The sequence below is a fragment of the Aquila chrysaetos genome, chromosome 9 (assembly GCF_900496995.4).
Source record: "Aquila chrysaetos chrysaetos chromosome 9, bAquChr1.4, whole genome shotgun sequence".
Classification (NCBI taxonomy): Eukaryota; Metazoa; Chordata; class Aves; order Accipitriformes; family Accipitridae; genus Aquila; species Aquila chrysaetos.
The window spans coordinates 3,393,755-3,421,741 of record NC_044012.1 but is presented as its reverse complement, the minus strand read 5'-3'; the positions used below and the strand labels follow the sequence as shown (position 1 = coordinate 3,421,741).

The 27,987-nt window shown below is 46.7% G+C and overlaps 2 protein-coding genes across 3 annotated transcripts; one reads left to right on the top strand and one right to left on the bottom strand.

The window, feature by feature from the left end:
• Positions 1-1,639: 1,639 nt before the first annotated feature.
• Positions 1,640-4,522, bottom strand: FOXC2 (forkhead box C2). The gene is given in 3 exon segments (XM_030026692.2): positions 1,640-2,721; positions 2,723-3,126; positions 3,128-4,522. Coding segments are annotated over 3 exon segments (1,494 nt in total). The 5' UTR covers positions 3,914-4,522; the 3' UTR covers positions 1,640-2,417.
• A 6,082-nt stretch (positions 4,523-10,604) lies between these two features.
• MTHFSD (methenyltetrahydrofolate synthetase domain containing) lies at positions 10,605-27,150 on the top strand. 2 transcript variants are annotated; one of them, XM_030025979.1, is made up of 8 exons: positions 10,605-10,676; positions 10,887-10,990; positions 12,548-12,661; positions 13,249-13,362; positions 15,468-15,558; positions 16,445-16,557; positions 16,772-16,897; positions 25,117-27,150. In XM_030025979.1, exons 1-8 carry the CDS (start codon positions 10,649-10,651, stop codon positions 25,630-25,632), a joined length of 1,206 nt encoding a protein of 401 aa, XP_029881839.1. In that variant the 5' UTR covers positions 10,605-10,648; the 3' UTR covers positions 25,633-27,150. The 2 variants fall into 2 exon arrangements, with proteins under 2 accessions (XP_029881839.1, XP_029881840.1); XM_030025980.1 differs by lacking the exon at positions 12,548-12,661 and adding an exon at positions 12,388-12,501.
• Positions 27,151-27,987: the final 837 nt, after the last annotated feature.

The window sequence follows — 27,987 nt, the reverse complement described above, 5'->3', positions numbered from 1 at the left end:
GAAAACCCGCGGGGAAAGGGATCTGGACAGGGGAAAAATTCTTCCCCGCTTTGTTTTTCTTTTACCCTATTTATTTTCTTTTTACCCTTTCACCCTATTTTTTTTTTACCCTTTTACCCTATTAATTTTTTTTTTACCCTTTACCCTATTTATTTTCTCTCTTTAAAAGAGCACTTTGGATTTTGTTGCATTAAAAGAAAAAAAAAAAGAAAAAAAAAAAAGAAAAACCACCCTCTGAGAGCCAGGAAAAATGGCAAGAGTTTTACAAGAATGTTCCTTAAAATACAGATCAAGTGAAGCCCGGACGTTTTTTCTCATTTAAATCGAGAGTTTCAGTGCTTTTTGCCAGCTTTCTAGCGCATGCGAATTTTGCCCCATCAAAACCAATTTAAATCATCGATTTTAACAGCCTACCACGGGTATAACCGCTCGCGAACCCAGCCAGGGCTACGAGGGGTATTGGGGGGCTGCGGGAGGTGACACGGGGGGCACGGCCGGGAAATGTTGGACGGCTGAACCTCTGCAACATCTGGGGAGCTGGGAAAGGAGCCGGGCTCCAGCAAGCTGGGCTTGACAAGTCCCAAAGAGCCCTCCTAAATTCTGCTTCAGGCTTTACCGGCATTTCCATGCCTTTAGCATTGCTATTCCTCCGCACTTCTGGGCTTGTTTAAAGGTGCTTTAAGAGGTTAAGGTTGTTTTGGGGAAAAGGCACAACATCTGTCAGTGCCCGGCATTGCAAACAGGAGCTTAAGTAGAGAGAGAGAAGGTTAAAATCAGCCAAAACTTCAATACGGCAGAGGATTTAAAAACCGTAAAATTATTCTGAAGGGAACTTTCCGCCTTGTTTTTAGACTCCGCGGTGAGTCCGGGTTTAAACGATGGCTCTTATCACTCGCACCCACTCGTGCCCTTTCGGGCTTCCTTCGGGGGGAAAAAAAAAAAAAAAAAAAAAAAAAAAAAAGGAAGATTCTGTTTGTTTTCTGTGGTGGGAAGAGCCGGCTCCGGGCGCTGAGATCCGCGGAGCGCCGCGCAAGGCCTGCGCTTGCAGGGCCGGGGCAAGGGCAGCAGAAATCCTCCTCCTTGCGGCCCCCCCCACCCCTTTTTTTTTTTTTTTTTTTTTAATCCCGTTCTCCCCCTCGGAGGCCTGGGAAATTTCTCTAAATTTCAAGCTGGCCAAGGATTTGGGGTAGAGGGAAAGAGCCGGTGCTCAGACCCGGCCACCCCCGCGGTGCCTTATTCGTTTCCCCCCCCCCGCAGTTGTATAGTTTTCCAGCTCTCCACGTGAACTAAACCTTTTATCAAAGAAATAACCGTAATAAGAAACCTTTAGGCTCCAGGAAAACGACTTTGTTTTAAAAACGACCGGTTTTCCGCATGAAGGAAAGGTGAAGGGAGAAAAATCTGCAAAAAACACGTATATACACAGACAAGCGCCAGACTTGGAGCAGAAAAAAACAGCATGGATTTATTTTAAGGTAAGTACAACAATTAGGACCACATAAGACAAACGAACTTTGAAGCAGGTTAAAGCAAATAGTCCTTAGGAATGGTCAAGTTGAAATCTATTATACAAAACATCACACGTCGTAAATAATAATAAAAAAGTATCAGATACTTTGTCTTTTTTTTTCCTTTCAAAAAAAAAAAAATCCACCAGCAAAAAATAAATTATTTCCTCGTCTTGCGAAAAGAACAGCTCTAAAACGAAAGAAACTCTATTGCATAATTGTACACAGAAGAAGAAGAACAAGAAATCACTTGTCATTAATTTGGAAGTTAGGAATCGTTGGGCGAGACAAAAATAATCCAGTGAACTCAACTTTAAATATTATATTAATGGCTCTGAAAATCAGCCTGATTAGAAATCCACACATTTTTTACAGCACAACAGAGAACTTAAAAAATACCCAGGACATATATTTATATATATATATTTATATATTTTTTTTTTCTTTTAAAACGTATAAATGGGTGTTGTGATATTGGTCCATAACTTATTTTTCTGAGACCCCCTATACTTTAGCATATAAAATTTGCCACTTTTAGATAGACATATATATATAGAATTATTCCTTTTTTTTTTATTTTATTTTTTTTGTTTTGTTTTGTTAGGAGAGATCCCCCTTTTCAAGTAGAATTTACTTGCCTGGAATTTAAGGAGGCCCGAAACGGGAATCTACAAACTCTGTGGCTCCCAGGTCCACGGGGAAGCTATCAGATTTTTTTTTAATTTTTTTTCCTGCGTCCGAAGCGTTTGGTGCGGTTTTATTTCTCCCGATTTTTTTTTAATAATAATAATTATTAATAATAATTTTTTTTTAATTTTTTGGGTTGTTGGTTGGGGGTTGTTTTGGGGGGTTTGGGTTTTTTTGGCGGATGGCCCTGGGCGGGGGGAGCGAGGAGGGGGTGGCGGCTACTCAGTACTTAGTGTAGTCGTAGGAGTAAGGGGCGGCGTGGCGGTATAGGGAGGGCGCGGATCTGTAGGGGATCTGACAGGCGGAGTTGCTGCTCACCTGGTGGTCGCTGAGCGAGGCGCTCTCCATCCCCAGCCGGTGCGAGGTGAACATTTCCCGAACGTTGGGAAAAGTCTGCTGCTGAGAGCCGAAAGTGTGCCCGGGCAGGTGGCTCAGCTCAGCCCCGTGATTGAGGTACCAAGAAGCGGCGGGTTGCCCCCCCCCCCGCTCCTCCTCCTCCTCCTCCTCCGGCCCCACCACCGTGGGGATGCCCGGTCCCCAAGGCACCCTCCTGCCCCGCGGGCAGGCTCAGGGTGCCGAGGGGCGACGGGGCACCGGTGGGATGCTCGGTCAGCCCCTCCTCCAGCGCCGAGGGGGGGACGCACATGTGGCCCGGCCTCTCGCCGCTGTAGAGGCTCATGGCCCGCACGCTGCAGTGGTAGCTCCCACTAGTGTCCAGGGCTTGGCCGCACGCCGCGCCGTAGCCCGTCGGTTGCCCGGCCGGGTAGCCCAAGGGCATAGAGGCTCCCGTCCTGCCCGAGGCGGCACTCACCGGGCTGAGATCCCCCGCGGGGGAGGTCCGTAGGGTCATGATGCTTTCCACGCTGAAACCCGGTAAGCCGTTCCCGGCGGGGTGATGCTCCGGGAGGGGGGCTTCGGGGGAAGCGGCGGCGGGGGGGGGAGGCTGCGCTGCGGGGACTGTCCCGCAAAGCCCCGCCGCTGGCCGGGCTCAGCGTCTCCACCTTGGTGATGACGGGCAGGTCGGGGGACGCCGTCTCGCTTTTGATGACCACCTTCTTCTCGGAAGCCGGCGCCGAGGCGGAGGAGGAGGAGGAGGAGGAGGAGGAGGCTTCCTTGGGGAGCTCGGCGCCGGGCAAGCCGGGGGGCTTGGGCTGCTCCTTCAGCAGCCGTTCCCGGGCCTCCTCCTTCTCCTTGGAGACGTCCTTCTTCTTGAAGCGTCGCCGGCGGCGGAGGAAGCTGCCGTTCTCGAACATGTTGTAGGAGTCGGGGTCGAGGGTCCAGTAGCTGCCCTTGCCCGGCTTCTTGTCGTCGCGGGGCACCTTGACGAAGCACTCGTTGAGGGAGAGGTTGTGGCGGATGCTGTTCTGCCAGCCCTGCTTGTTCTCTCGGTAGAAGGGGAAGCGGTCCATGATGAACTGGTAAATCCCATTGAGCGTGATCTTCTTGTCGGGGGCGTTCTGGATGGCCATGGTGATGAGGGCGATGTAGCTGTAAGGTGGCTTCACCAGGTCCTTGGGGGCGGCGGGTTGGTGGGGGTGGTAGGGGCCGTAGGAGCGTCCCATGCCCGCCGCGTACTGCTCGGCGTGGCCCGAGTAGACGCTCATGGGGTTGCCCATGCCGCCGTACGTCCCCGCCGTCCGGTAGTAGTTCTGCTCGCTTAAATACGGCACCACTCCCAAAGCGTTGGGGTCCGAGACGGAGTAGCGAGCCTGCATCATGGAGAGGGGCTTCCCGCGGCCGGGCAGGAGACGAAGAAGAGGAGGAGGAGGAGGAGGAAGAGGGTGGAAGGGCCTCGCCCCCCGTCCGGCACCCCCTCTGCGGAGAAGGAAGAGGGGAGAGAGGGAGAGAGCGGGAGACAGAGAGAGAGTCGCAGAGACGAGCTAAATCCCAGCGTGTCCTCTAGCAGCGGCACCGCAGCAGCATCCTTCGGGGCGCCGGGGGCTGGGTGGTCTCCGGCGGCCTCTCCCTCCCTCTTTATTACCGTGATTCTTGCATACACACCTACTGCTGCTGCGGGAGGCGGGGAGCCCGGGGGAGGGGAGGGGGGGAAGGTTTGGGAGAAGGGAGGGGGGGCGGGGAGGGGGGAAAAAAGCCCTGTTCTCGCAGGAAAAGGGAATTATTTAAAAAAAAAAAAAAAAAAAAGGAGAAAAAAAAAAAAAAAAAAAAAGCAGCCTTGCGGAAACCCAGTTCTTGTCACAACAACGGCCCGAAATCTTCCGGAGCCCTCGGGGCCCCGCCGGCTCCTGGCGAAAGATGCGCGGGGGGTGTGTGTAGGGGGGGGAGTTGCGCGGAGCCGCCCAGCTCCTCGGCCGCCTCCGCGGAGCTTCAAAACTCACCCCGCGCCGCCGACCCGTTTTTACTTCCCGCTGGCTCCGCCCCCTCCGCCGCCGCCCTTCGCCAATGGCGGAGCTCGCCCCCCAGCCGACGCAGCCAATGGGAGGGAGGCGGCGGGGATGCGGGTGGCGTTAAGTGGAATGAGGGGGGGGGGGGGGCGTCGGTCGGTCGGTCGAGCGCGGGGGCGCGCCGGCGCGTGCCCGCCTTGCCTTACTCTGAAACCATATATACAGGCATAAAAAAAAGTTATATATATATATATATATGTATTCCTTCCCCCCCGCTTCTTTCTATAATTTTAACGGTTTGGCCCCAAAAGGAGCCAGCGCCCAGCGGCTCCGGCCGGGGGCTCTGCTCGCCCGCGGCACCTTCCCTCTGCGCTGCATCAAAAAGCCAAGTTTTTAAGCTTTTTTTTTTTTTGTCCTTTTTTTTTTTTTTTTTTTTCTGTGGAGCCAGGTTGATCTCAAGGACGGCGGGAGTCGCGACACCCCGCTCATCTCCGCACCGCCCCGTCATGCCGACATAACGGTGCCCCTGTGCCGGGCAGGTTCTTTCTTTTTCCCCCTTTATTTCAATGTATTTATTTGAAGTGAAATAGCCCGGCGGTCCCTCGCCTGGCGCCGGGAAAGGCCACCGGGTCCCCTCCCCACGTTGCATCGCCCGGTGGCGGGTGGCAGCGCGCCCCGCTTTGCCCCCCACACCCCGGCCCCGCCGTCGCTGGGGGCTCAGAGGTTCCTCTGCCGCTTTGGGGAAGTTTGAGGGTATTTTATTTAATTTAATTTCATTTCATTTCATTTCATTTCATTTTTAAAAGAAAACAGTGGGCACTTAAGTGGCTTTTTTTTTTTTTTTCCGTTCCGGCCATTGAGGCGGATTTTCTTGTGCCTGTGAAATCCGCCCCTCTGCCTTTTCTCTAATGATTTCATTAGAGGCAATCAGAGCGGGACAATTAGGGACGCATGGTGACCAAGTGTAAACTCAGGTACTGGGAAAACTGCTGCGAGCTGCCCTGTCCCACCCGGGAAAAGCGTGGATCTGCCCAGCGAAGAAATGAAGGTGGGAAACGGCGAATTCCCCCCTCCCCGCTCCGAAAAAAAACAACAAAAAAAACCAAAACAAAAAAACCCTCAACCCCCAAAAACCCCAACAAAAAAAAATAGTCACTGCAAAATCGATTCGAGCCCGAAGAGACCGAGATAAGGTTGAAATTAATTAGCTGTCACTTCGGCAGGGCTCCTTCCCGCTGCCTTCCCCCCTGCTCCTGCTCTGATTTCTAAGCGGTGATCTTTTGGTTTCTTACACTGTAATTCTGCCTTTCCCTCCTGGTAATTTGTGTGGCTTCGTAAGGCTTTAAACAAAGATTTTTTTTTTTTTTGTCCCAAAGTCAGATTGTGATTTTTGCTGGTACGAAGGGTCCCTTCCCCGCTCCCAGCCGGGGCGGTGGGGACGAGACCGCGGCCGGCTCCGGCCGTGGGAACTCGGCGGTGCTGTTAATTACCGGAGATTTTCTTAATAAGAAAGGAAACGATTTTATGCGATAGCCCGGGAAAAAAAAATACAAATAAATAAAAAATAAGAGGCAGCTCCTCTACAAGGAGTTATGGTTAAAAATGATCTGCGATGGAAAAATTGATTGGGAAGTTTCGCCGGACGCTTCGAAATTGTTACTTAATTTTGATGGAAATAAACGTGAATGTCCTGGGAGGGTTTCATCAACCGAACAAACGTCGGGGGGATTTTTTTAAATGAAAACAAATAGTAAATTCTGCGAAGTCTGCTGATATTTTTCATGTAAATGTACGACCATCGAGAAAACATTTTTTTTTTTTTTTTTCTGGAATAATTTGAGAACGACTTCGCGTTTTTCTCTCCGGCTTTCAAAGAAATCGTATTTCTCATAAAAACTAGGGCGTTTGCTTAGCGTACACAAGCACACAGGATTTCTTAAAACAACGTAACTCTTTACAAGGCAGGAATTTTTGAATGCAAAAGCTTGAGCAAAGCCACCCCCGCGGCGTCCTAGAGCTGTCCCTTCCTAGAAGCCTGGTACGCTCTCGAGAAATAACCTTGGTTGGATCTTACCTCTCCTCGGCTGAAAACTCTACCGAGATGAATTTCTACAGAAAACCAAGCAGCAGCAATAGGTCTTTACTTGCTGCAGCTGGGAACTTAACAGAGACTTAAAACAACGGGCTGGGAAAAGCCCAAACTTCAAATTGCAGGAAGAAAAAAGCGCAAAAAAAAAAAAAAAAATCATCATTAGGAAAAATAACCAGCTTCCAAACGGGGGAGCGCAAAGAGAGGAGTCCTTTCAAGCAAGAGAGCAAAAAGCACGGGGGGAAAGGCTCTCTCCTCCCGGGCACGGCGGGTTTTCCTCTCCGTTCCTCTGCGGGAACCCCGGGAGCGGCGTTTTCCCGAATCACCCCAACAGCCGCCGGCGGGGAGGCGGCGGTTTTCCCTCCGCAGCTTTTATTTCCCTTCGGCGACCACCCGAAAGCAACAACCCGACCCTTTTCCCTCCTCGGGGGGCTCTCCCCACGCCGGTTCCCCCCGGGGGCGGGCGGGTGGGTGCTCGGCGCTGCCGGTGCTCGGCGCGGCCGGTTCCCGGCGGTCGGTTCCCGGGGCGGCCGGTGCTCGGCGGTTCACCTGCCCGCCCCAGGGGCTTTGCACGGCGTGTGCTGCCCCCCAGGGGACACCGAGGGGTCTGCACCGCCGTACCGGCACCGCACCGGCACCGGCTGCCCGCCCCCGGGTCTCCCGATTGTGCGGGAGTGCTGCCGGGGGGCGGTGGGAGAGGGGACAGAGAAGGAGAGGTGGGGAGAAAGGAGCAGAGGGGAAAAAATGGGGGGGGGGGGGGCCGGAATGGGACAGGGGATCAAAGAAAGAGAAGGCGAGTGAGCCAGCAGGCAAAAAAGAAAGAGTGAGAAGTGTGTGACAGAGAAAGAGAATGGAGAACGGGGACAAGAGAGAAAGGAAGCATGGGAGCAGGAGAAAGAGAGAAACAAAGAGAGAGAAACGGAGAAAGAGAGAGAAAGAAGGAAGGAAGGAAAGAGGGGGGAGAGGAGGAAAGAGAGAGAAAGGAAGAAAGAAGAGAAAGAGGGAAAGACAAAGAAAGAGGGAAAGAGGGAAACAGAAAGAAAAAGAGAAAGAGAGAGAAAGAGAGAGAGAGAGAGAAAGAAACCAAGAAAGAAAGAAACAAAGAAAGGAAAGGAAAAGCTACATCTTGGCAATGCAAACAGTGGCATCAGTCCAGCTAAGACCCACCGATGCACGCAGCTTTCCGCTCGTTCACCAGTTTTGCATCTGTACTGGTGACCGACCCAGGAGAGAGCACCCACCGCTGGCTACAGGGGGTGACACAAACCCCACACCTATTTCCCAGCAGCGAGCGATGTTGCCGGGCTCAAACAGGTTAGCCGGGGCCAGCCCCACCTGCCCTAATGTGCCTCCTTTGCCGGGTTATTTCGTAAGCACAAAAATTCAGTCATGCGTTGTTTATTCACACAAGGAAATCCATTTCACAGTGGTCTGAAAGACTAGTTTCTAGTACCCAGCTAATACGCTGTGTGAATGAAAACCTCATTAAAAACTGTTGCCTTTAAAATTTGTAGCCTACTTTTAATTTTCAATATTGAAAACCAAGTGGAGTGATATCGCTAGTTCAGTGCTCCTCTTTGGGTCCAGTTTGTCTGTTTTTCCGTGGCTGCCCTTGTGTGTTCAGCCTGCCCTTCAGAGAAATGATTCCCGCAGCACAAGGAGTTTCTTCCTGCATTGTTCACAGGCTTTGTATTAATCTGGCACTCCCTTTTTCTAGGTGTTTTCACAAACTGTGGGTGTTTCAAGCAAGAGCTGCGTTTTGTCTTTTGTATGAAAGCCCAGGGTCCTTTTTTTTGACCTCTTTCACTAGAGTATTTTATGCAATTTGGTAAAATGGATGTTAGAAGTGATTCAGGCACCTCCAGTAGACTAACTCCATTTATAAGGATGTCGGTAGCCCTGTCTGCTTCCTGCTGAAAAAAGAGGCTTTCCAGTGGCATCCGTATGAGCCGCATCAAGCTGCTAGAGCTGACGCTAAAGGCTGCAGTATGTGTGATAGAAGAGACCCTGGAAAAGTAATTTGGAGCCAATTTCAGACCTGTAGAATCAAAGCAGAGAACCGAACCAGCAGAAAAGACGTCACCTATTAGCAAACTCCTCGCTTGCTTAAGGCAAAGTACCCCGATTTCTAGAAAGCCAGCTCAGGCCCTCTTTTTTGGAAGCCAAATCCACGTAAGGAACAGCTTTTACTGAGCATCTTGCATGGAGGTTGGAGGGAGATGTAGGTGGTCTGGTAGGATCTCAGCCCCCCTTGACTGTTAATGCATTAATTAACGGCACCATTGCTACCTCACTCGCTTTCCCTTCCTCAAAGGAGAGGAGGAAGAGAGTGTGTTGGAGTGGAAACAAGTCCCACAAGCCGCAGCGTGGCGATTTTGGGTGACAGCGGACAGACGGACAGCGTCAGCACTCACAGCCCGGGAGTGCAAATCGCAATGCTGAATTACAGAGAGGTTGTAAATTGCTCACCAAAGGCCCGATCCTGAACTCCCCGCAGAGATATCAAAGTCACTGGGAGTTTTCCGTGAGTAGGAAGTGGAGGAATGAGCTTCAAACATTTAGGCCCAGCTCCACATGGGTGGTCTATTATGCCTGGACGGATTCCCACTGGCTCCAGCAGCACTCTGAGGTAGTGAAAAGGCTCTTCCTAAATACACCCCATTGCAGAACCAGGGCTCTAAGCACTTTCTTTGAATGCTTACGAGGGACTTTGGTGGAAAGGTGAAGCCTCAGGCTCACCGCAGCTGCTCCGCAGCATTTAGCCCAACGCGTTGATATTAAACTGAGTTCGAAAAACACACATAGTTGGAGGGGGAAAGACTCCTGAACCCAGCAGAGTCCTGGCCTTTGATTCGCACTGTGAAAAAAACAGTTCAGCGATCAACAGCAGCCGCAGAGAGAAAAGGCGTTTGCATCTGCCCGGCTACATCTGTAACTATTCAGAGAAGAGCATCCGAATTTGTTCCGCTTTTTGGTTGGCAGAGCAACAGTCAGCTCTGACGGTGGATGTGTATCAGTAGCATCCAAGCCAAGCAGATTAGAAACCAAACTCAAAAGCCATTTCCCCCCGCTTCCCCGACACACTTTAAAATAAACCTCCGTTTCATTGTTCCCATGACCCTTCCATCCCGCTCCACTCAGGAATGTCGGGATTCTCAACGTCCTCCTTCTTCTTGGGGTAATTGTCAAATACATTAATTCTATAAATAATAAATCATGCAAACAAATCAATTATTACCCTATTAAATGCAAGCGAGGAGCATAATTTCTCAAAGCTGGCAGACTCGAAGCCCACGGAAAGGCTGAATATTGCTTTATTCACAACCAGCCAATTTTAATGGGAAAATAATTGATTTGGGAGTTTATTTTATGAAAAGCGGGGTGTTTTTTTTCCCCCTCAGCTGTAACACGTGATCAAAAGGCCACGGTTATTTCTATAACGTCGGGGGGGTAGTCTCACGTTAACGACGTGGCACGGCACGTCCTTTTCTACGTTCAGCTTCAGAAAGAAGGGTGACGCTGTTGCAGATTTTGGGGTGTGTGACCCCCTCTGGTGGCTCGCCCCGAGTCCAGGCAGGAAGGTGCCTGGCAGGCCTGTGCTGCAGGGCACCATTTTACAGCCCGGAACCTGCCTGCCAACAGAAACCCTCCGAGAAGGGAGCCAAAATCCTCATAACTTTGCGTGACGCAATGTTTCTCCTCAGCACCCAAACCACCAGGCCCCTCACACCAGGCCCGACCCCCTGAGGAAACGGCCCTGGGTTCCCTCACGGCCTTTACACTGCCAGAGGGGGTTCCAGCGGGATCACGGCCATCCCCCTCCCCGGGGACTCGCCTCGCCCAGCCGAAGGCGACCCAAGACCGGCCCTCGGCCAACCCCACGGCCGCCATTCCCCCTGCCGCCATCCCGATCGTTTCGCTTCCGGGGCTTTTTTGACCGCTGCGCGCCGCCGTAGAGGCGTGCGGGAGGGGCGGGGCTTAAGCCGGAGGCCCCTCCTCTCGCCGCCGCCGGTCGCGCCGCCATGGAGGGGGGCGTGCGGCTGCGCGCGGGTGCGGCGGGGAGGGGCGGGGCGGCGGGTTACGTCAGGGGCGCGGGGAGGGGGAGCGCGAGCGCGAGCGCGGCCGTTGGCGGGGCGGGGGGCGACCGTTGGTCTGAGGGGGGGAGAAGGGAATGGGCGGGAAATGGAGGGGCCCGGCCCGGCGGTCGCGGTGCTCCCCCGTGAGGCGCCCGCCCGTGCTCTCGGCTCTGCCCTCCTCTAGGTGCCTCCAAGGGGGACGTCCGGGAGAAGGTGTGGGACTACCTGGAGGCCAGCGGCCTGGCCGATTTCCCGCGGCCGGTGCACCGCCGCATCCCCAACTTCAAGGTACGGCGATCCGCCTTGAGGGACTGGGCCGCTTCCTTCTTCTTCTCCCAGCCTCGGGACCCCATCCGCGGGCTCCGGAGAACGCCCCCCCCCCCCTCCCCGCCTGCTCCCCGCCCGTCGCTGCAGCCTTCAGAGGCAGCTGTGAACCGCAGGTTCCTGCGGGCTGTGGGGTTGGTGAGCGAGGATAGAAGGTGGCGGAGCTCTGAAAAAGGCCACCGTGCAAAGAGCACGCTTCTATGATTCATAACGAGTAAAGAATCGCAGGTCTCTGTACCTGACGAGGCATGGCAGTTGTGTTGCTGCGTTTGTATCAGTGGGTACGAAAACACCTCGTGAGTGAGATTAAATATATTTATGGGTGGGGAAACTGAGGCATTCGGAACTGGATTTCACTCCCCGGGGCCTTCAGCGGGTCCATTGGGATGGAAAGCTGAGGTCACCCGTCTTGTAGGGCTTAGCCTAGGAACACGCAGTGTGCCGCTGAAATGCGAACGGTGGCCAAGTTATTGCTGGCAGCGTGTTGCTGGGCAGTGGTGGGAGAACCCTTCCTCCTGCTCTGGCTTCATTGTGTCCCTAGTTTGATGGGTGGGAGGAAGAAACAAGAGGACTTTCGAGTATTCAGTTATTCAGGCAACCGCTTTACTGCCTGCCTGTTTTAATCCAAGCTCAAGGCACACCTTGAGGTGTGGCTCAAGGCAGCCACGTATCTGCCATGTGCTGAAGAAATGATGTCTGAAATAGCATTGTGGGGATGTGTGTTGGGTGTTTTAGCCCATGAGCAGCATTAGGAGATAGGCTTTGCTTTTGCTCAAGAGACTGGCAGAAACATTCTGCCTTAGTTTGGTGCTGGGGTAAAATAGGTGCCGAAGCAGGTGGAGGAAGCCTGAAGCTTCATCGCATCCTTAAGAAAGGGGATATCAGAGCTGACATTACAAGGGGAGTGTGTGCTTTGCTAGGCTTGAGCACCTTACTCAGCTGGGAAGGGAATCTGGGAATCTTCTGAGCTCAGTGCAGGCTCTGTGAAGAGAGAACCTTGTCCAGAAAGCCTTCGTCTAAAAGAATCTCTGTCTGTGGCTTGTGTTTAAAAGAGTCTGTTTGTATTCATTGACTGAAAAGGGAAATTAGTTTCTAGCTTTGAGTTAGGTGTGAATGAGGGTGAAGTCTGGCAAAGTGAGTGTACTTGGATCCCCTCTTTTTCTGAGGCCTGTGAGATATTAGTCAAGCACTCAGTATCTGTTAGTAAGTGAAGGTTTCCCATAGAGAACATTGCAAAATTAGCAGTATGTCCCTCATATTTAAAATCTGGGGAAATCAGCCTCTCTGTAGGATGAAAGATTGTAAATTGCCCATCTCTGCTGTGAACTCCTTGGTGATGCGCTGATATCTTGTGAAAACAGGGTGCCTCCCATGCTGCGACAAAGCTTCTGGGTTTACAGGAGTTCAAAGCTGCCAAAACTGTAAAAATAAATCCTGATGCTCCCCAGAAGAACGCTCGCTTTCTAACACTGGAAGTAAGTGAATGTATTCTCTTCTCTCTTGATTCCTTTCTTCACGCAGGGGTCTCACCAGGCTTGCTGCTCTATCAAAGAGCTGGGTGTGTTCAACAGAGCACGTGAGATTAAAGTGGATCCTGACAAACCTCTAGAAGGTGTTCGGCTAGCTGCGCTGCAGGTAACGGCACCTTTGCACCCCTGAGGAGGAGAGTGGGACAGCAGTGCAGCGCTTGGCAGCATCTCATGGTCAACACCTGCCATTTCTCTGGTGGGAGCTTTACCAGCCCTAAGCCACATGAGGTAGCTCATGTAAGGATGTCTTTGCCTTTTTGGCAAATGGTGAAGGTGCAGGTAGGGTTTGGGGATATTAATGTTTCTGCAGAGCAACAGCTGTTTTGCTGTCATTCTGTTCTTATTCCCCAAAACACGTAAGGTAGCCTTGCCCCAAATTGCCTTGCATTTATCACAGGGACAGACCTACCTCAGACCTATGCATGTTTGCTAGCTCATATGCTAGCTTATTTGTGGGCATATGCATTAGACCAATAGGTATGTCTTGCCATCTGTTTCTTAAATAAAACCTTGTCTGGAATTTTGCTGTACTGGAGGGGATTCATCGATAAGCACTACACAATCAACGATGCTAACTGCTCTATAGCAAATAAGATGATTGACGACGTGGAGACCTATGGGACAGTAAAAATATTTCTTTAGTGTAAAATGAGCCCACCTCCTTTTAATGTGAGAACTTCTTTTGTTACGCAGGCAAGGAAGACTTTGTTGGTTCCCACACCACGTCTGAGAACTGGGCTGTTCAATAAGATTGTTCCACCTTCAGGTGCAACTAAGGAGATCCTGCGAATATGTGCTACATCTCAAGTAGGAATTAAAAATGGGGGAGGTCTGAATTAACTTGTGGAAGGGTGTTGTGTTATGCTAGTCCAACTAGAAGTTGAAAAACCAGATACTACCTGAAATACTGTTCTGCTAGTATGTTATTCCTGGTTTTGTGTACACATCCACCATTAATAATTCTTTTGTTTGTACTTAAATCACGAGCAAATTTAGTCTTTTCGCTCTATTTTATTAACAGAATGGTATCGCTACTTTGTGAATGTTTTTTGGAACATTATGAGCGACTTCATAGGTGAGTTAGATCTTTAGGTTTCCAATAAATAGTACTCCTATAGTCTTCTGCAGTTTTGAGCTGGCAAACCCTATGAGGAAGATTTTAGCGTTTACAGTTTTTGCATAATCTCGTCAATAGAATATTAGGTGTTACAAAATAAGAAAGATCAGTTCTTTTAAAATCCTAAGACTAAAGAAACGTTAGTTCTGTCGCTTGCATCAACCGAGGTATAAAAATAGGTTTTCTTTTGAAGTGTGGTATGTTGCTGCCCTCTGCTGTTAAAATATCATACTGTACCGCTGAAGTAATTTGGCAGAGAAACCTGCATTATTTTGTACGAGTCTTTATTGGATATGAAAACGTAACTTGTATAAAATGAATAAGCCAGCTATGTAGGTTTTATTTCGTTCTTTATCTCCTGCTAAAGGCAATATAGTTCTACAGTAATCCTGTATACAGCTGAGGGTTGTAAATGGATGGTAATTAGTAGCGACTTTCTTTGTTGGAAGTTCTATTAAAGTCATTAACTAATTAAGCTTTTCAGGGTTGAAGAGCACTTTTGAAAGAGACCTTTCTCTTGACTTGCTTCAGGCCTCATATCTGATCTGTGATCTTACCACCATGTGTCTGGCTTTTCCCCCAACCAGGCGTACTAATGAATAAATGCTATTAGCCGTTTGTATTTACAAAGCACTGTGCAAACAATTCCTACCACACTGCTGTGAAGTGGATAATGAGCATTATTACTGATAGGCAGCCACAAATTACTGATCTTTTTGGTTTTGTGCTCTACACAGAAAATGTTTGGCTTTTTATTGTGAGGATTAACTTGGCACCAAGTTGCATTGGTGTGAGGAGGATTTATGTTACGCTGTACACTTATATCTCGTGTTTCATTCACTCTTAATGTACTTCTAAAAGTTCTAAAACTCTGATGTTTGAAAGCCCAGGTAAGCACCACTTTTAATTTCTGCAGCTCTGGACAGAATTTTGTTAGGATATGCTCTTCAGAGAGGACCCTGAAGAGGGGTGGGTGGGGATGAGCAGAGAGAGGGGGGAAGAAAAAAAGGATGACAGGCCTGTGTAAGGTTTTTCTTTCCACTTGTCAGGAACAGCGGGCTTTTCTGTTGATTAGCGTCTTAGATAGAAGGTTTTGGCAAAGGTAGCTTAGCTTAGCAGGGGCACATCCTGAGTGATGATCACACAGCAAAGTGTTGAGGAACGTAGTCTGGGGTGACACATGGGCAGCTTTGGAAGGTGCTTTTAAAGATACAGGTGTGGAGAAACTGGCTGTGTGGTGGATGCAGTGTGAAATGGAGAGTGATCCAGCTCGTGTACCTGGTGGTGCTTCAGTAAAGCATTTTGTGTGACTTCAGGCAAGCAGCTTAACATCTTTATGCTGTAACTGTCTGTGTCTAAATTAACTTTGTGATTTGTATGTGAGAATTAATTTAAGAATATTTAGTGCTCTGCTATTCCTCACGGGCATATTATGACTTTTAAGTTAGTAGCAGTAGGGTAGGAAGTGTCATTTGCCCTCATTTTTAGAAATAGATGTCCAATAAAGGGTTTCAAAATACAAGTTCTTGATCCTAAATAAGTAACCTTGCTTAAAAAAGTGCCCACCTCCCTTAGCTCTCCTTGAAGTGTGCCAAAATTTTTGTCACTGTAGTAGGGAATCTATTCTAGGATTCCCTAGAGGATAACTTTCCAGACATGTACAGCTTGGCTATACATGGAAGAAACACTTTGAAATGTGGGGAGTTACTTGGATTTATCAAAATATTCTGGATTTCTGCCTCACTCGTTGGAAGACTGTACACTCTGGGAACCTAAAATTATGTTTTTCTTGCAGGGTATAAAAGAATACAGTGTGCCTGTAGGTCTTGATGGGAAAGCACGGGTGGACTTGGTTGTTGTAGGATCAGTGGCTGTCTCTGAAAAAGGTAAGATAAAGCCTTGTAAGCTTTTCAGGAGGAGGGTCCTAAGTCATGATTCACAATGTCAGTAGGCTACACAACGTGTTCCTTTTGACAGACCCAAACATCTTTGGAACTGAATTACGGTCTTGAGTTCTGTCTCTTCTGTGTGACAAGTCTCTGATCCCAGTCAACCAGGAAGAATCAGTGCCTGCTATACAACAATGCTGCCAGGACCTAGTGGGCAGACAGCAGTGTGGTTTAGAGTGTGCGGGCCAGTGTTTTGGCCTTCAGTAGAACTATTCAGGCAAGCAATTCTTTTGATTCTTTAAAAAAAAAAAAAAAAAAAAGAGGGCTCCCTGTTCAGAGGATCTGCTCTGCTCTCACAGGGTGTGTGAAAGGACATGTGTTACAGCTGCTGATTCAGTACCTATTTAGGGATCAGATTTTGCGTTTTCTAGTATTTTGAAGACCTGCTGGTGGTGAAAAATTTTCCACTGATTTTATCCATTGCCTAAAAATAACATGCTTTTTGTGTGTAAAGAGGAGTCTGGGTCACATACATGAAGTTAACCTATGTTTGACATGAATAGAGGGTTCTAATTGCAATGGGTAAATAGGCTTCTATGTTAACTAAATTGGACTAAATTTGGTTTATTCAGAGCGGTTTACTACTCTCCTGGGATCCTTTAGGAGTTCGTTGAAACTAATGTTTTATTTCAATTTCAGTGCTGATTAGAAGGAAAGTTGCATTCTGTGAGAGGCGCTGATCTGAATTTTTCCTGAGTTACAACTCTGCGCTTGGTTTATCTGTTGCAGACTGCTTAGTTTAGTTGCATGCTTTGACATTTACCAACCTTTCCACGCTGCTGTTCCTGTGTTCACTATCACTGTTTACTTTTATATATTTTAGGCTGGAGAATTGGAAAAGGGGAAGGTTATGCAGACATGGAATATGCAATGATGGTGTCAATGGGTGCAGTGCAGGAGGATACACCTGTAGTTACTATTGTGCATGACTGTCAGGTAAGTTAAAATATCCACTCTCAAGTGACAAGTCAGAACTGTGTGATACTGAATGGTGTGTCTGAAGAAGAGACTTGGAATGATGTTGGTGTGGCATCTTTACTTTGTTTCCTCTGTCACTGACAGATTTTCTTATGTTGTGAGACATCAGCAATAGTGTATGCTTTTAGTGAATTTCTTTTTAACTACTGACCAAATGTCTTGTTTCTGGTAGGTGGTTGACATAGCAGAAGAGCTTCTTGATGATCATGATTTAACTGTGGATTATATACTCACTCCAACAAGAACTATCAAGACTAATTGCAAACGACCAAAACCTCAGGGAATAATATGGCATAAGGCAAGTTACTTCTGCTAACGGTGGCTTACTGGTACTGACATTCTGTTGATAAGTTCCCCATTTTTACATATAAACACATTCATTGTATTAGAAATACTTGGAAAAGGAGCAAATGTGTTTGTCAGATGAAACAAAACAACAGCAGCTACGTTCAGCAGTTTTTAAGTGGTAATGGTGAGGAGGAGAAATATATTACTGAAACTGAGGTTGCTGTATCAAATGGATTATCCAGTGAGAGCCACTGGAAACAACGTTTGTGGATTTTTAAGATAGACGTTTCTTGTAGTCATTGGCAGTGTAATAGCCTATGTAAGCTGAGGTGCTTCTCCACCTTATGTGTTTTATTCCTCAGTGCTCACTGAGATTGGCTCTGTTCGTTTTCTGGGGATAGTACCACAGAGAGAACTTTACGGCATTAGACCATGTGGAATGGGTGGAATATGTGCTGCTCCGGTTGCGAAAGGGAAGTGTGACGTAGTGGCTGGTATGTTGCTGTTTACGTAGTGAATTAACTTTCAAAGGACAGATGAATTTGTGGCTGGAGCTTGTTTTCAGGTACAGGAGTAGTGACTTTATACTGCTTTAAATCATGAATCATTATTTATAGATAAATATTGTTTCATGAGTTTGGCTCACCCCAGCCCAGGATTGTCAGAAACTTTAGCAGCTTCACAAATAGTTTCAGAAAAGCATTTAGTGAATTGTTTTACTGGAAGTTCATGCTGGGAAAGCTTTGTCATTAGATTTTCATTCCTAAGATCATCCAGTTAGGGAGCAGATGCAATCCCGCGTGATTGAGTAACAGTAGGGACACTGAAATGAGGAATAGTACACCCATGTCTTGCAGAAACCGCTGAGGAATTATTAGTGAATACTTCTAGGGAAATCAAGAGTTGTTTGTTAAGCACTTGCCAAACAGCAAAAAGAGTTAAATTTGTTAAGGTAATATATCTACAACAAACAATTCTAGCCAGTACTATTTTTATTCCTATGGTGGGAGAGTATTTTACCCTGCCTGTGGTTGAGGATTTGAGGTTATAAATAAATAAATAAAAGCCCTGTCTGTACTAGTGCATTTTTTCCATTGAATTATTTTTGAATCATAATTTTTCTAGGATATTACTGAATGTAATTATTTTGAAGGCCTGCTCCTTGTGCTCCATCCGTCTTGCCAACATACTTTTGATCAGTCTGCCTGTCTTGCTGTCAGACTTCAGTCTCAGTAAGTGGCCTTGCTAAATCTTTTTTTTTTCTTTTTTTTTTCTGTCTGATTCCCTTTAGCAGCAACATTTTTCAAAGGTCTGGGGAACACGGTCTCTTGCAGGGGCCATTGAATTTTTGTGAAACTTTTACCACTCATGAAAAAAGTAAGTCAGTCCCAAGCAATGTATCAAATTTGATGTTACCTTTGCATTTCAGAGAAAAAGAATCAAAATCGGTGTTATAATATATGCCTCATAAACTAACGAAGTATCTGCCACAACTCCTTTGTGCTTGTTTCTAAAGCTAGAGGAGAGATGCTTAGCAGAGCTGTATCTAAAGCTTGCGCCACACTGACTTTAGCCAGTTTGCATGAGACAGTGAAACTTTTTTTTATAGTAATCTCTACATTGATGGTGTTGTCTGAAAAATACAGCGCGCTCAGAACTTTCTACAGTTTTCACTGAGAACGGAGCACATTACGTGATTGACCCTTTACTCGAATATTTGAATGTTGATTTAACACCTAAAGCTGCTTTTGGCAGCTCTTCAGAGCCTGTGTTGATTAGATAAGAATATTGGAGGATACTAGCCAGAGCAGGGATAGTCATTACATTTCTATTGTTTTGGGATGGGAACAAAGTGTCGTGTTGATATGAAGAAGAAAGAAATTAGCATTATTCTTTCACAGGGAGCTGAGCAACTTGTACGTGGTTTGTTTGTGCTTGTGGTGGTAACTGTATGTTCAACTCTTGCACAGAGGGTCTTGGAGGTGGGAGGTCTAGTTAATCGACAGGGTGTTAAAAATGCAGGATTTGATACGGGCTATTTAAGTGTTTGTCCTTTGACTTTTCCCGGCTGCTTCTACATCCTTTTCTCTACATCCTTTTCTCCTTCAAATCCTGGCTTTACTGCTGCATTCCTGTTCCTCCGAGCAAAACTAAATGAACCAAGAGGTAGTGAGTAAATAAATAACCCGCTTCTAAATATGGTGATTTGTCAACAGAAAGTAGCTTAACTTTATTGTTAAGATGTGTGATGTGTGAAATACATTGCAAAAAAGTTCATCCTTCAGGAACATGGCTGGATCAAGCCAAGACAATGATTTAAGAGCTTAAATTAAAGGTGTTTGCAAACATGGGATTACAGCTAAGCATTGTTGTAAAGGATGTGCTTTCCTGAACCTGTTAGGATAGATAGCCCTTAATACATACACTCTGTTTTCAGCTCAAAAGAGGTAAGAAGGTGCTTATACAGCAAACAAAATGCGTGTCTCCAGGCTAGATTTCTGTGCTCGAGGAGGCACCGCAGCACCGCGTTTTCCTGGGGTGTTTTTGTTTGGTATGTACTATGCAGGAAGGAAGTAGTGTGTCAGATATGGGGATGGGGTAAATAGGTGTTCTTCTGTAAATGATCACAACTTGCCCTCAGTTGCCTTCTTTCAGTTCTTCTCGGTGCAGAATCTCCAGCTGAGCCATTTTTTGCTCTCGAGGTAGTATGTTTTTCCAAACAGGAAGATGTGAATTACTTGGTGTGATTTTTGTCACAGAAATGCTGATTTAAAGACTTTCAAGGAAGCATTAAGAGCTACAATATTATTAATGCCAAAGAAGCATTCTCAATGTCAGCGCTAGGCACTCTAGAAACACTTCTAAATGCAAAGGCAGTACTGGAGTGTGTATATGGGTAAGTTTTTTCTGCATCTGAGTTCAGGGTTTTGAGAAATCAGTATGTGCTCTTGGAGGACAGCAAGAGCTGCTAAGAGCTGAACACTCTGGAAAACTTTATTTGGATGCCAGTGGAGAATTATTTGGCTTCATCTGTCTTGAAAATCTAACCCATTGTTTCTGGGAACTCTAAATTCATGAAGTGACTTACTTTCTCATTTAGTATTTTGTATGGGTAGCTGTGATCTTTATCTGTGACACTGTCTATTATATTTGTTACAATTATGAAGTTATTTGTGCTGTGCTTATTTTAAATTGAAACTATACAGACCAATTAAAATATTTGGGGTCATGAAGAGGGAAATGAGAGTAGTTGGTGGAAAAATCGCTATATTCTAGCAAGCATTTCCTTCTGGTTTTTAAATTATTCTTTTGCTGAGAATTTTATAGAAGTAGGAGAAGATTTTTCCCAAAATGAAATGAACTGGGGGGAAATCCCTGAGTCTAATGTTGAAAGAGTTCAGTACGCAGTGGCAGAGATGGAAACTATCTGACAACAAACAGCTTTTGATTTGGGTCTGTGATAGAATATTTGGAAAGTAAAGTGATGTTGTTTTAAAGCTCAAAAAGTTCACACATTAAAGCTGGCAAAACCTTTAGCAGGGACACAGCGTTGCCATCAGAAGAAAATTGCTGCTAGTTTAGCCAAGGTTTTGTTTTGTTTTGTTTTTTGGAGGGATAGTGCGAGCAGGACATGCTTCCACGCGTGGTTAAACGTCTCAACACCTTTGCAAATCTGACCCTTGCTGCAGAGTCCATGGAATCAGTTTTTGCTGATGGATTCCAAATGTGGGTTGCATAAGTTTCTCCTGAGGGACACTAGCAGACTTCACGGGCTGCCAGCTCCCAGAAATATGCCCTCAGATTGCGTGCACATATTTGGACATTTTGTGCAAATGAATGATAAAATGTTTGACTGTGCTGGCCCGTCCTAGCTGTCTTGGCTTTGTCTGTGCTTTAAACCCCTGTGAGCTCAGTGCTCCTTGAAACAAGCAACTGAGGAAGGAGACAACATGAGAAGTGGGCTCTCTCCTGGAGGCCTTTATGAATGGTCTTGGGTCAGAGACCCCTCAGGGTTGGCAAAGATGAATCTTTCAAACACCTTCTGCCTACCAGCCTCAATACTTGGAAGGGCTGGTGGATCTGCTGTACTAAAGACTGTTTGGTCTTGTTCGCACCGTTCCGTGGCAGGGCAGGGCAGCAGCAGCAGCATCTGTCTCCAACCTGAGCCATGTGTTCTTTTATCAGTTGGTGTGTGCAGATGGGTAGCTGTGTGAAGCAGAATTAAATGGCAGAGCTAGCATGCTCTCCAATCTATAGCTGCCTTTCCCTCATCGACCGTGCATCAGAACTGCACCGCCTCTGCTGCCAGGGAAATCAAAGTGGTGTTTGGCTTGGCCTGCACTGTATCAGGGGTCAGCATTACTCATTCTGTCAGAGGACAAACACATCTTTCATTTTCCCCAGCAAAATATTGAAAGTGGCTACATTCACTGTTCTGGAATAACAGAGGTTGAAGAGAGCCCTGATGTTCCAGCAGAGACGTTGCAGAAGTCCATCTGCCACTACGTTGTTTTGGGACCAGACCAGGTGTCGTAAGAGTGGATGCTCAGGGTTAAGTGCTGGGAGATTTGTATTGGCACTCAGCATCCAAGACTCTGTTTTCTTCAGGTTTCTGTCAGAAAGGGGCCACATTTCCCTTCTCAGCTCCTTTCCCATAGCCCGGTAATTGTGAGCCAGAAGAATTCATCTACCCCGCTGTCGTCTTTCCCCAAGGCTCTCCCAGCTATGGCAAGGGAGTAGGCAGGATTGTTAAATGATTAATTGCCTTTGGTGGAGTTATTTTTAACCTGAATCACTTCAGTTACTGAGTTTATAGCGCAGACCCACAAGCACTTCTGTTGGCCAATCCCAGAGGGCTGAAGTATGGAACTGGCCTGGGAATTGGTGGTCAAGGGATAATAGGAAACTTCTTCAGCTGGCTTCACTGCCAAAGCCAATCATTTAGCTAAATCCCAACACTCAATACAAAGTTTACAAACATCAATAAATGGTTTGGCCTTGACTTTATAGGGATGGGGGGAGCAAGGGAAGAAGCTTCCACCACTGGGTTTGCCCAGGTCTGCATAACTGGTCAACCAGACTTGGGGTAGTACCCAAGTCCCTTGCATCCTGGCTCAGCCTAAAGCAGTAGGCAAGGCTAGGGAGGAGGGACCAGCCGGCACAGGACCAAGAAACGTGCAGCTTGTTTGAAAGAGAGGAGGAATATCTTTGGCCTCTCTCCACATGGAAATAAATCATTGCAATCCTCCACAGCTCACAAGACAAAAGAAACTTTTTGCATGATCGTAATTAGCAACACATTGTACTACCACAGAGTTCTTTTGTTTGCTATTTTGCAACAGAGCAGAGCAAGCTTTTTCCTCTCCTCTGCCACCCACTGCCCTCTTTGCCCTTTTGGCTCTCACCCCCTGCACCCCAAAAAAGGTACTGACTTGGTTTGTTGAATTGAAACTCTGAAATCCCAAACTGAGTTTCTGCCTTTCCTTGACATAAAAGTGGGGAAAAATAAGGAAGGATTTGGAAGGTTTGGCTGAGCTGAAAGATTCTGCTAGACCCCAGGGAAAACAGCCCTTGAGGTAAATCCTCTGTCTCTCTTGTGGCAGAAGGGTGTCGGTTAACAGTGTCAGAACTTGTCTAATGTAGGTTTTTTACAGAATGTTTTCTATTACAAAAACATCCAAGTGCCAAATCAACTGCCTTTGTTGCTTTGGTACTGTAAAGGCTACTTACTGTTACATCTGCAGAGGGCTGAATTTAAGGTAATGTTAGATTCACTTCATGGTGGTGGTGTTTGATCAGAGCTTCAGCTTTTACAGAAGACAACAGTTCATAGCCCTTACGAAGACGCATATGCTGTTGTAACTACATCTTCCTGAGTTTGCAGGGAGCCTGAAACAGTAGCTCCAAAAGCTTCAGTCAGATGCCAAAAACTACTGGTCACTCCAGTGACAGGAGAGGCCATGTTGAAGCCTGGCCAGTTGAAGCCTCTTAGAGAGTATGCTGGCCCCTGGATTATCGAAATCTTCTCCTTGGTTTGTCCTTGAAAGACTGGGAGTTCCAGAGATCATCCTCTTGGTGCCCATCTCTTTGATTCCCTTAATCTACAAAGTGCTGAGGGTTTGCCCTTGGTAGCATTGATCTTTCTAACTAAACACCCAGTCCATGCCTTGGGAACTGGGTTTACTTTCAGGGTGAAAGGAACTGTACGTGCCCTTGGTAAGAGGTTGAGGTTGTGCTTTGGGTCCAGGAGTGATTAGTTGCATGAGAATAGAAAAATGTTTTTCCTGTTTGGTTTAATTAGCATAGAGCTTACATTTCACGTAGAAATTTGACAGAGGACAACAAATGTTCCTAATTGTTGGCCAGTAAAAACAAAGTAAGATGGCTTCAGCCATTGGTTTGATGTTGTATCGCCCAGGGAAGGGGAGTTTGCTGTCAAACACAGCAGTCTGAATTCTTGGCTGAGAAAAACAAATCAGTCCAAGAATCCACAGAGCAATAACTCTTCATAATCTGAAAATGGCATGTACCTTTTGGAGCATGGAGGCTCCCAGAGCCCCAGCAGAAGTCCTTGCCTCTCTGTACTGGCTGCCAGACCAGGCCAGATTTGTTCAGAAATTGTTCTCAGTCATAAAGTTTGCTTGTTTAAAGGGCCTGATCCCAAACACCTTGACTCTGGGTCTGCAGTGTTGCACAATGGAGGTGGCCTCTGCCCATGCTGGGCTATTCTGCTGTTTGATATTGTATGAACAAGACAGAGCTAGAACAGGCTTTATGTAAATTACATTTCCTATTTAGTTTCAGTCTGAAATAAAACTTGCTTGTTTGCTCCTCAGAAGAGGAGCCCTGGGAATGTTTAAGAGACTAATGTTGACCGGCTTACCTGTTACCTAAACCTAACATTGCCCCCAGCCTGTCTTTGATTTTACTCGAGTCACTTCAGAGCTGGGCTACTCTCCCAGGAGATCTGTAAATTTTAGACTTTATGTGCTGCAGCCAGATCCAAACTCACTCTGTAATAGTAGAACCAGGAATTAAGGGCCTCTGAGGTAAGAGAGATCTGAGCTGGGAGATCTGCAGGCATATTCTAGGCAGGATATGCTGGTGCTAGTCCAGCACAGCCTGCTGAGAAGTAGTGGCTCATGAGCTTGGGTGCAGTACCCTGCTAGAGTGGCTTGCCCACACTGTGTGGGCTACTAGCTTGGGTCTCTGCTAGCTCGGGCATTGCTTCCCTAGGCTCTGTTTTGCTCCCTAAATTTAAGAATTGGATCTTGTGTTGATGGATGTTCTGCTTGTCCAGCAGCCAAGTACGAATTATTCCTCCTTCCAACTGCAGTCTGCAAGCCAAGAGCTAGACCACATGAGCTAGGGAACCACTGCGTTTCCTGCCAGTCACTGAGTGCAGCCTGGGGCATCTCATGCCTGAGATGGATAGGGTTCAGCTGTTGAGAGGAAGAGCCCTTCCAGAAAAGCCGCTTGTGAACTGGGGATGGATGGAAGGGATGGAGGGGTCACAGTTTTGAAGTATAGTGTCCAGGCGCTCTTCCGTTCTGTGATCCAAGCCAGCAGACTGATGTGGGATCTGATGAGTAGCTGCGGGTGGTGTGTGAGGTCAGATGACAAGAGGGAGGCTGTGGTGATGTGCCACAACCAGAGAACGTGCCTCCAGCTGGGCCCACACTCAGAGGAGCCCCGCTACAAGGCACGCTCCCCAGCTGCAAGCTTAACACCATCATCCCTCCCCATTGTACGACCCAGCCTACGGGATATCCTGTTTTGGGGGAACAGAGTGCAAGGAGGTCTGCAGAATGAAAGTGCCTGATGGGCTGATGAATTGTAGGCGTGTAGGATTCTGCCAGAGCAGGAGCGGAGGCCCTCGGTCAAAGCAAATATTGAGGGATAACAATGAGAACGCAAATCTGAAAGCACTCTGATAAATAAACGTCAAAATCAAGTAGTTTTGAGTTTGGTTTTGATTTTCCTGCTGGATCTACATTGTGCGCTTGCCTGAAGAGTAACTAATGTTTATTTTTGTCCTGCAGTGTGTATTTAGGGAGCAACTTCAGAATCAGGCCAGCAATTAGTAACATTTTGAATGCTCTGGCACTCTGCATGGTAGCAATATAATAAGGTTCTTCTCTTTTTATGGCACAAATGGGTCCTGATGGTCATGGTCTTTTTCTGGAAGGCAAGAAATCTCATAATTGTATCTGTCTTCCTCCTTTTTAGGTCAGCTATGAGATGCTGGGAAAAATCCCCATCCTAAAGAGTCTTCGACACAGAGAGAAGCAGACTGGCAAGGATGTTACCCTCCTAGATGAACATTCAGACTTGGCAAGTGCCAGCACACCAGCAGCCTTAAATGAGAAGGCGATGGCTGAAAATACAAGACCGCAGGCTGCTATGGGCTCAGCTCAAATAGGACAACATTATGTGGAAAGTGATTCTTTAAGTCCCAGATTAGAGGGATCTGGCATGATTACTACTGTGTATGTGGGGAACATACCTCCCAGCGTAAGAGTGAGCGAGCTGAAATGTGCTTTAAGGGAATTCCATGCAACTCCTTTACGACTGAATTGGCAAGGAGCACAGCACAGGGCTTTTCTCGATTACAAGGATAAAGCAACCGCAGAGAGTGCTGTATCCTCTTTGAAAGGCTTGAGCCTCGGGGGTAATACTTTGCGAGTTGAGCTGGCCAAGAATCAGAGAAACAAAGGGCAAGTAGAAATCAATAGTCACAAATGAATATGAATAGAGGGGGAAAAAATAGGCTTGTTTTCATTGTTTTGTGAGAAGCCAACCTAAGTTTTCAAGGATATTAGTATATCCTCTAATTTCTGCAGGCTAAACAACAAAGTGCAAAGCCAACTTTTCAAACAAATGAGGCATACATCTCACAGCTGACTTGCCCTGCCTCATTCCTGCAGTTGTACGTGCAAAGTCTATTTATCAAGACAGATGACGGGCCATTTCTCTAAACAGTTACCCACAAAGTACGCATGCTCTCTGTATTCGTTTTTCGCTGGCCGTGGGTTGATTTGCTGTGCGGTGTGTACATTTGTTAGGCCTGGATCAAAAATCCGCCCCTGGGTAGCTGTGTGCAGCCACATGTACAGAGGTGATTCTCTTCCGTCATCTAAAGGTTGTACCTGCAAATTTGTACTTGCGAGCTTAAAAGCCAGCTGCAGAAAACCCGTCTTAAGGGTTACAATTCTGTTTACTAAAAAAATGGGGTTTGCCTCTTGGGAGTTTCCAGCATATTTTTCATAAAAATGGCCGGGGAGAGAGATTGCCCTTTTTGTGCTCTTGTGAAGAACGGCGGTGGAAACACTGGCTCAGCCACTGAGTTCTAGTAATAGCTATTAACATCAGGTGGAAGAGATGGTAGCCCCTTTCTCAGTTCTGTTTTGTTAATTCAGCCCTTTGTAAACCTTTTATGTCTTATTTCAGTCTGGCAGAGGAAAGTGAAGAAGAGTTTTCTCCTCTGTTTTTCCCCAAAACGCTTCAGGTACTTTTTTCTTGGATGCAGATAATTATAAAATAGATGCTTTTCCTGATTGTCTTGTCTCTTATAATTTGGTGTGATTCCATTGCCTCTGTGAAATTACATTAATACTAATCATTGTAGTGGAAATGAAAAGCAGACAGACCACGGTCGAAACTTGTGGGTGACTAGCCTGGTATGGAGTTGTTTAAAAAGTTGCTGGAGATAGTAGCAAAGCCTGTTCCTGCTGTGCCTTTGTCACCACCAGCGTGGTCTTCCTGCACCCACAACATCAGACAGTCATGAGGGTTAGACAGCAGCGCTGGCAGCTTTTCATTGTGAAAGTGCGATCAAGTACTAGCTTGAACAGTAAGATGTGCATACATGTGAACATTCACTTACGGTGTAAAGGAGAATGATGATTTATTTGGTATGGTTTTTATTACTTTTTTTTTTTCCTTCAGTTTCCTATTCCTGAAAAACAAGTTGAATTTTGGCTGAACCATCCTTTCTAAACAGAAGCACTTTTGCCATTGATGCTGGGCACATAGTCAAAGTAAGCATCTAAATGGATATTTTTTTAAGTATGAGTTGGAAACTTTTTTTAGCCAGAGGGTACTGTTAAGTATATTTTAAGCACGTTATTATGCCTCAAGGGTCAGACATTTCATACAGTATTAAATAAAAAGTTCTCATCGTTATCATATACTCTGTACAGAGGGGCTCAAGGAAAGCATTGCTTCAACTTCTTGTAAGGTCAACAAAGGAAAGGTTTCGGGGGGAAAAAAAAAAAAAGAAAAAGAAAAAAGAGTGCTGTGCTCTAAAATGCTCTCTCTTTCTCCAGCTCAACATTATTTTCAATATCACTTAGTCTGAATTAAAACATAAGCACTGCAGAGTCCTCTGCATCTTGTTTCAGTGGTTGTGCACTTCAAGGGTAAGAGTCAGGGGTTATGTTACTACCTAAACATACTCATTACATCATGAGCTTAGAAAGCAGAGGAAAGCAAAGCAAAAAAAAAAAAAAAATATATATACATCACTGCCTTCCCCTTCCAAATGATGGCAAATTAAGTAACATGATCATTTGATGTTCTTTTTGACTCTTGCAATACTGCTTGCTTTGGTGAAGATGCCCAGGTGACCTTAGCAGTTAAAAAGCAGTTATTCTGCCAATGAAAACTTCCAGCATCTCAAACTTCCCGTGTTGCATTACAGATTGAACCAGCCTTTTCTGGTCAAATTTGTGGGAATTTCATCCTCTACCTTATTTTCTTTCTTAACATCTGAAGTTTCAGTGCAGGTATGTTTACATGTTATGTGATAGGTAAATGTGTTAGGTTTGCTTGCTTTGCTCTAAACACTGCGTGCAGTCAGTGGCTGGTTTTGTTTGGACAAACATGTCAAGATGGTTTTCTGTTTGCAGTTGAGGTTCTGCTTGTAACCCCCAGGGTGAGCTGTGCTAGGCCTATATCCAGGTGCGCAGATCTCTGCAGTTCTTTTCCAGCCTATCGCTTTTTTTGGTCATGTATTGTGAGGCCACATTTCACAGTACTACCTAATATCTTGTTACTTTCCCCAATAGGCAATTAACTGTCCAAACCACACTACAGAGA

Bases quoted from the DNA above. Each gene is read 5' to 3' on its own strand.
- MTHFSD (XM_030025979.1), top strand. From the start codon at position 10,649: ATGGAGGGGGGCGTGCGGCTGCGCGCGG. The intron at 16,558-16,771 runs GTAAGTTAAAAT...TGTTTCTGGTAG, and splicing joins CTATTGTGCATGACTGTCAG to GTGGTTGACATAGCAGAAGA. The intron at 16,898-25,116 runs GCAAGTTACTTC...CCTCCTTTTTAG, and splicing joins AGGGAATAATATGGCATAAG to GTCAGCTATGAGATGCTGGG.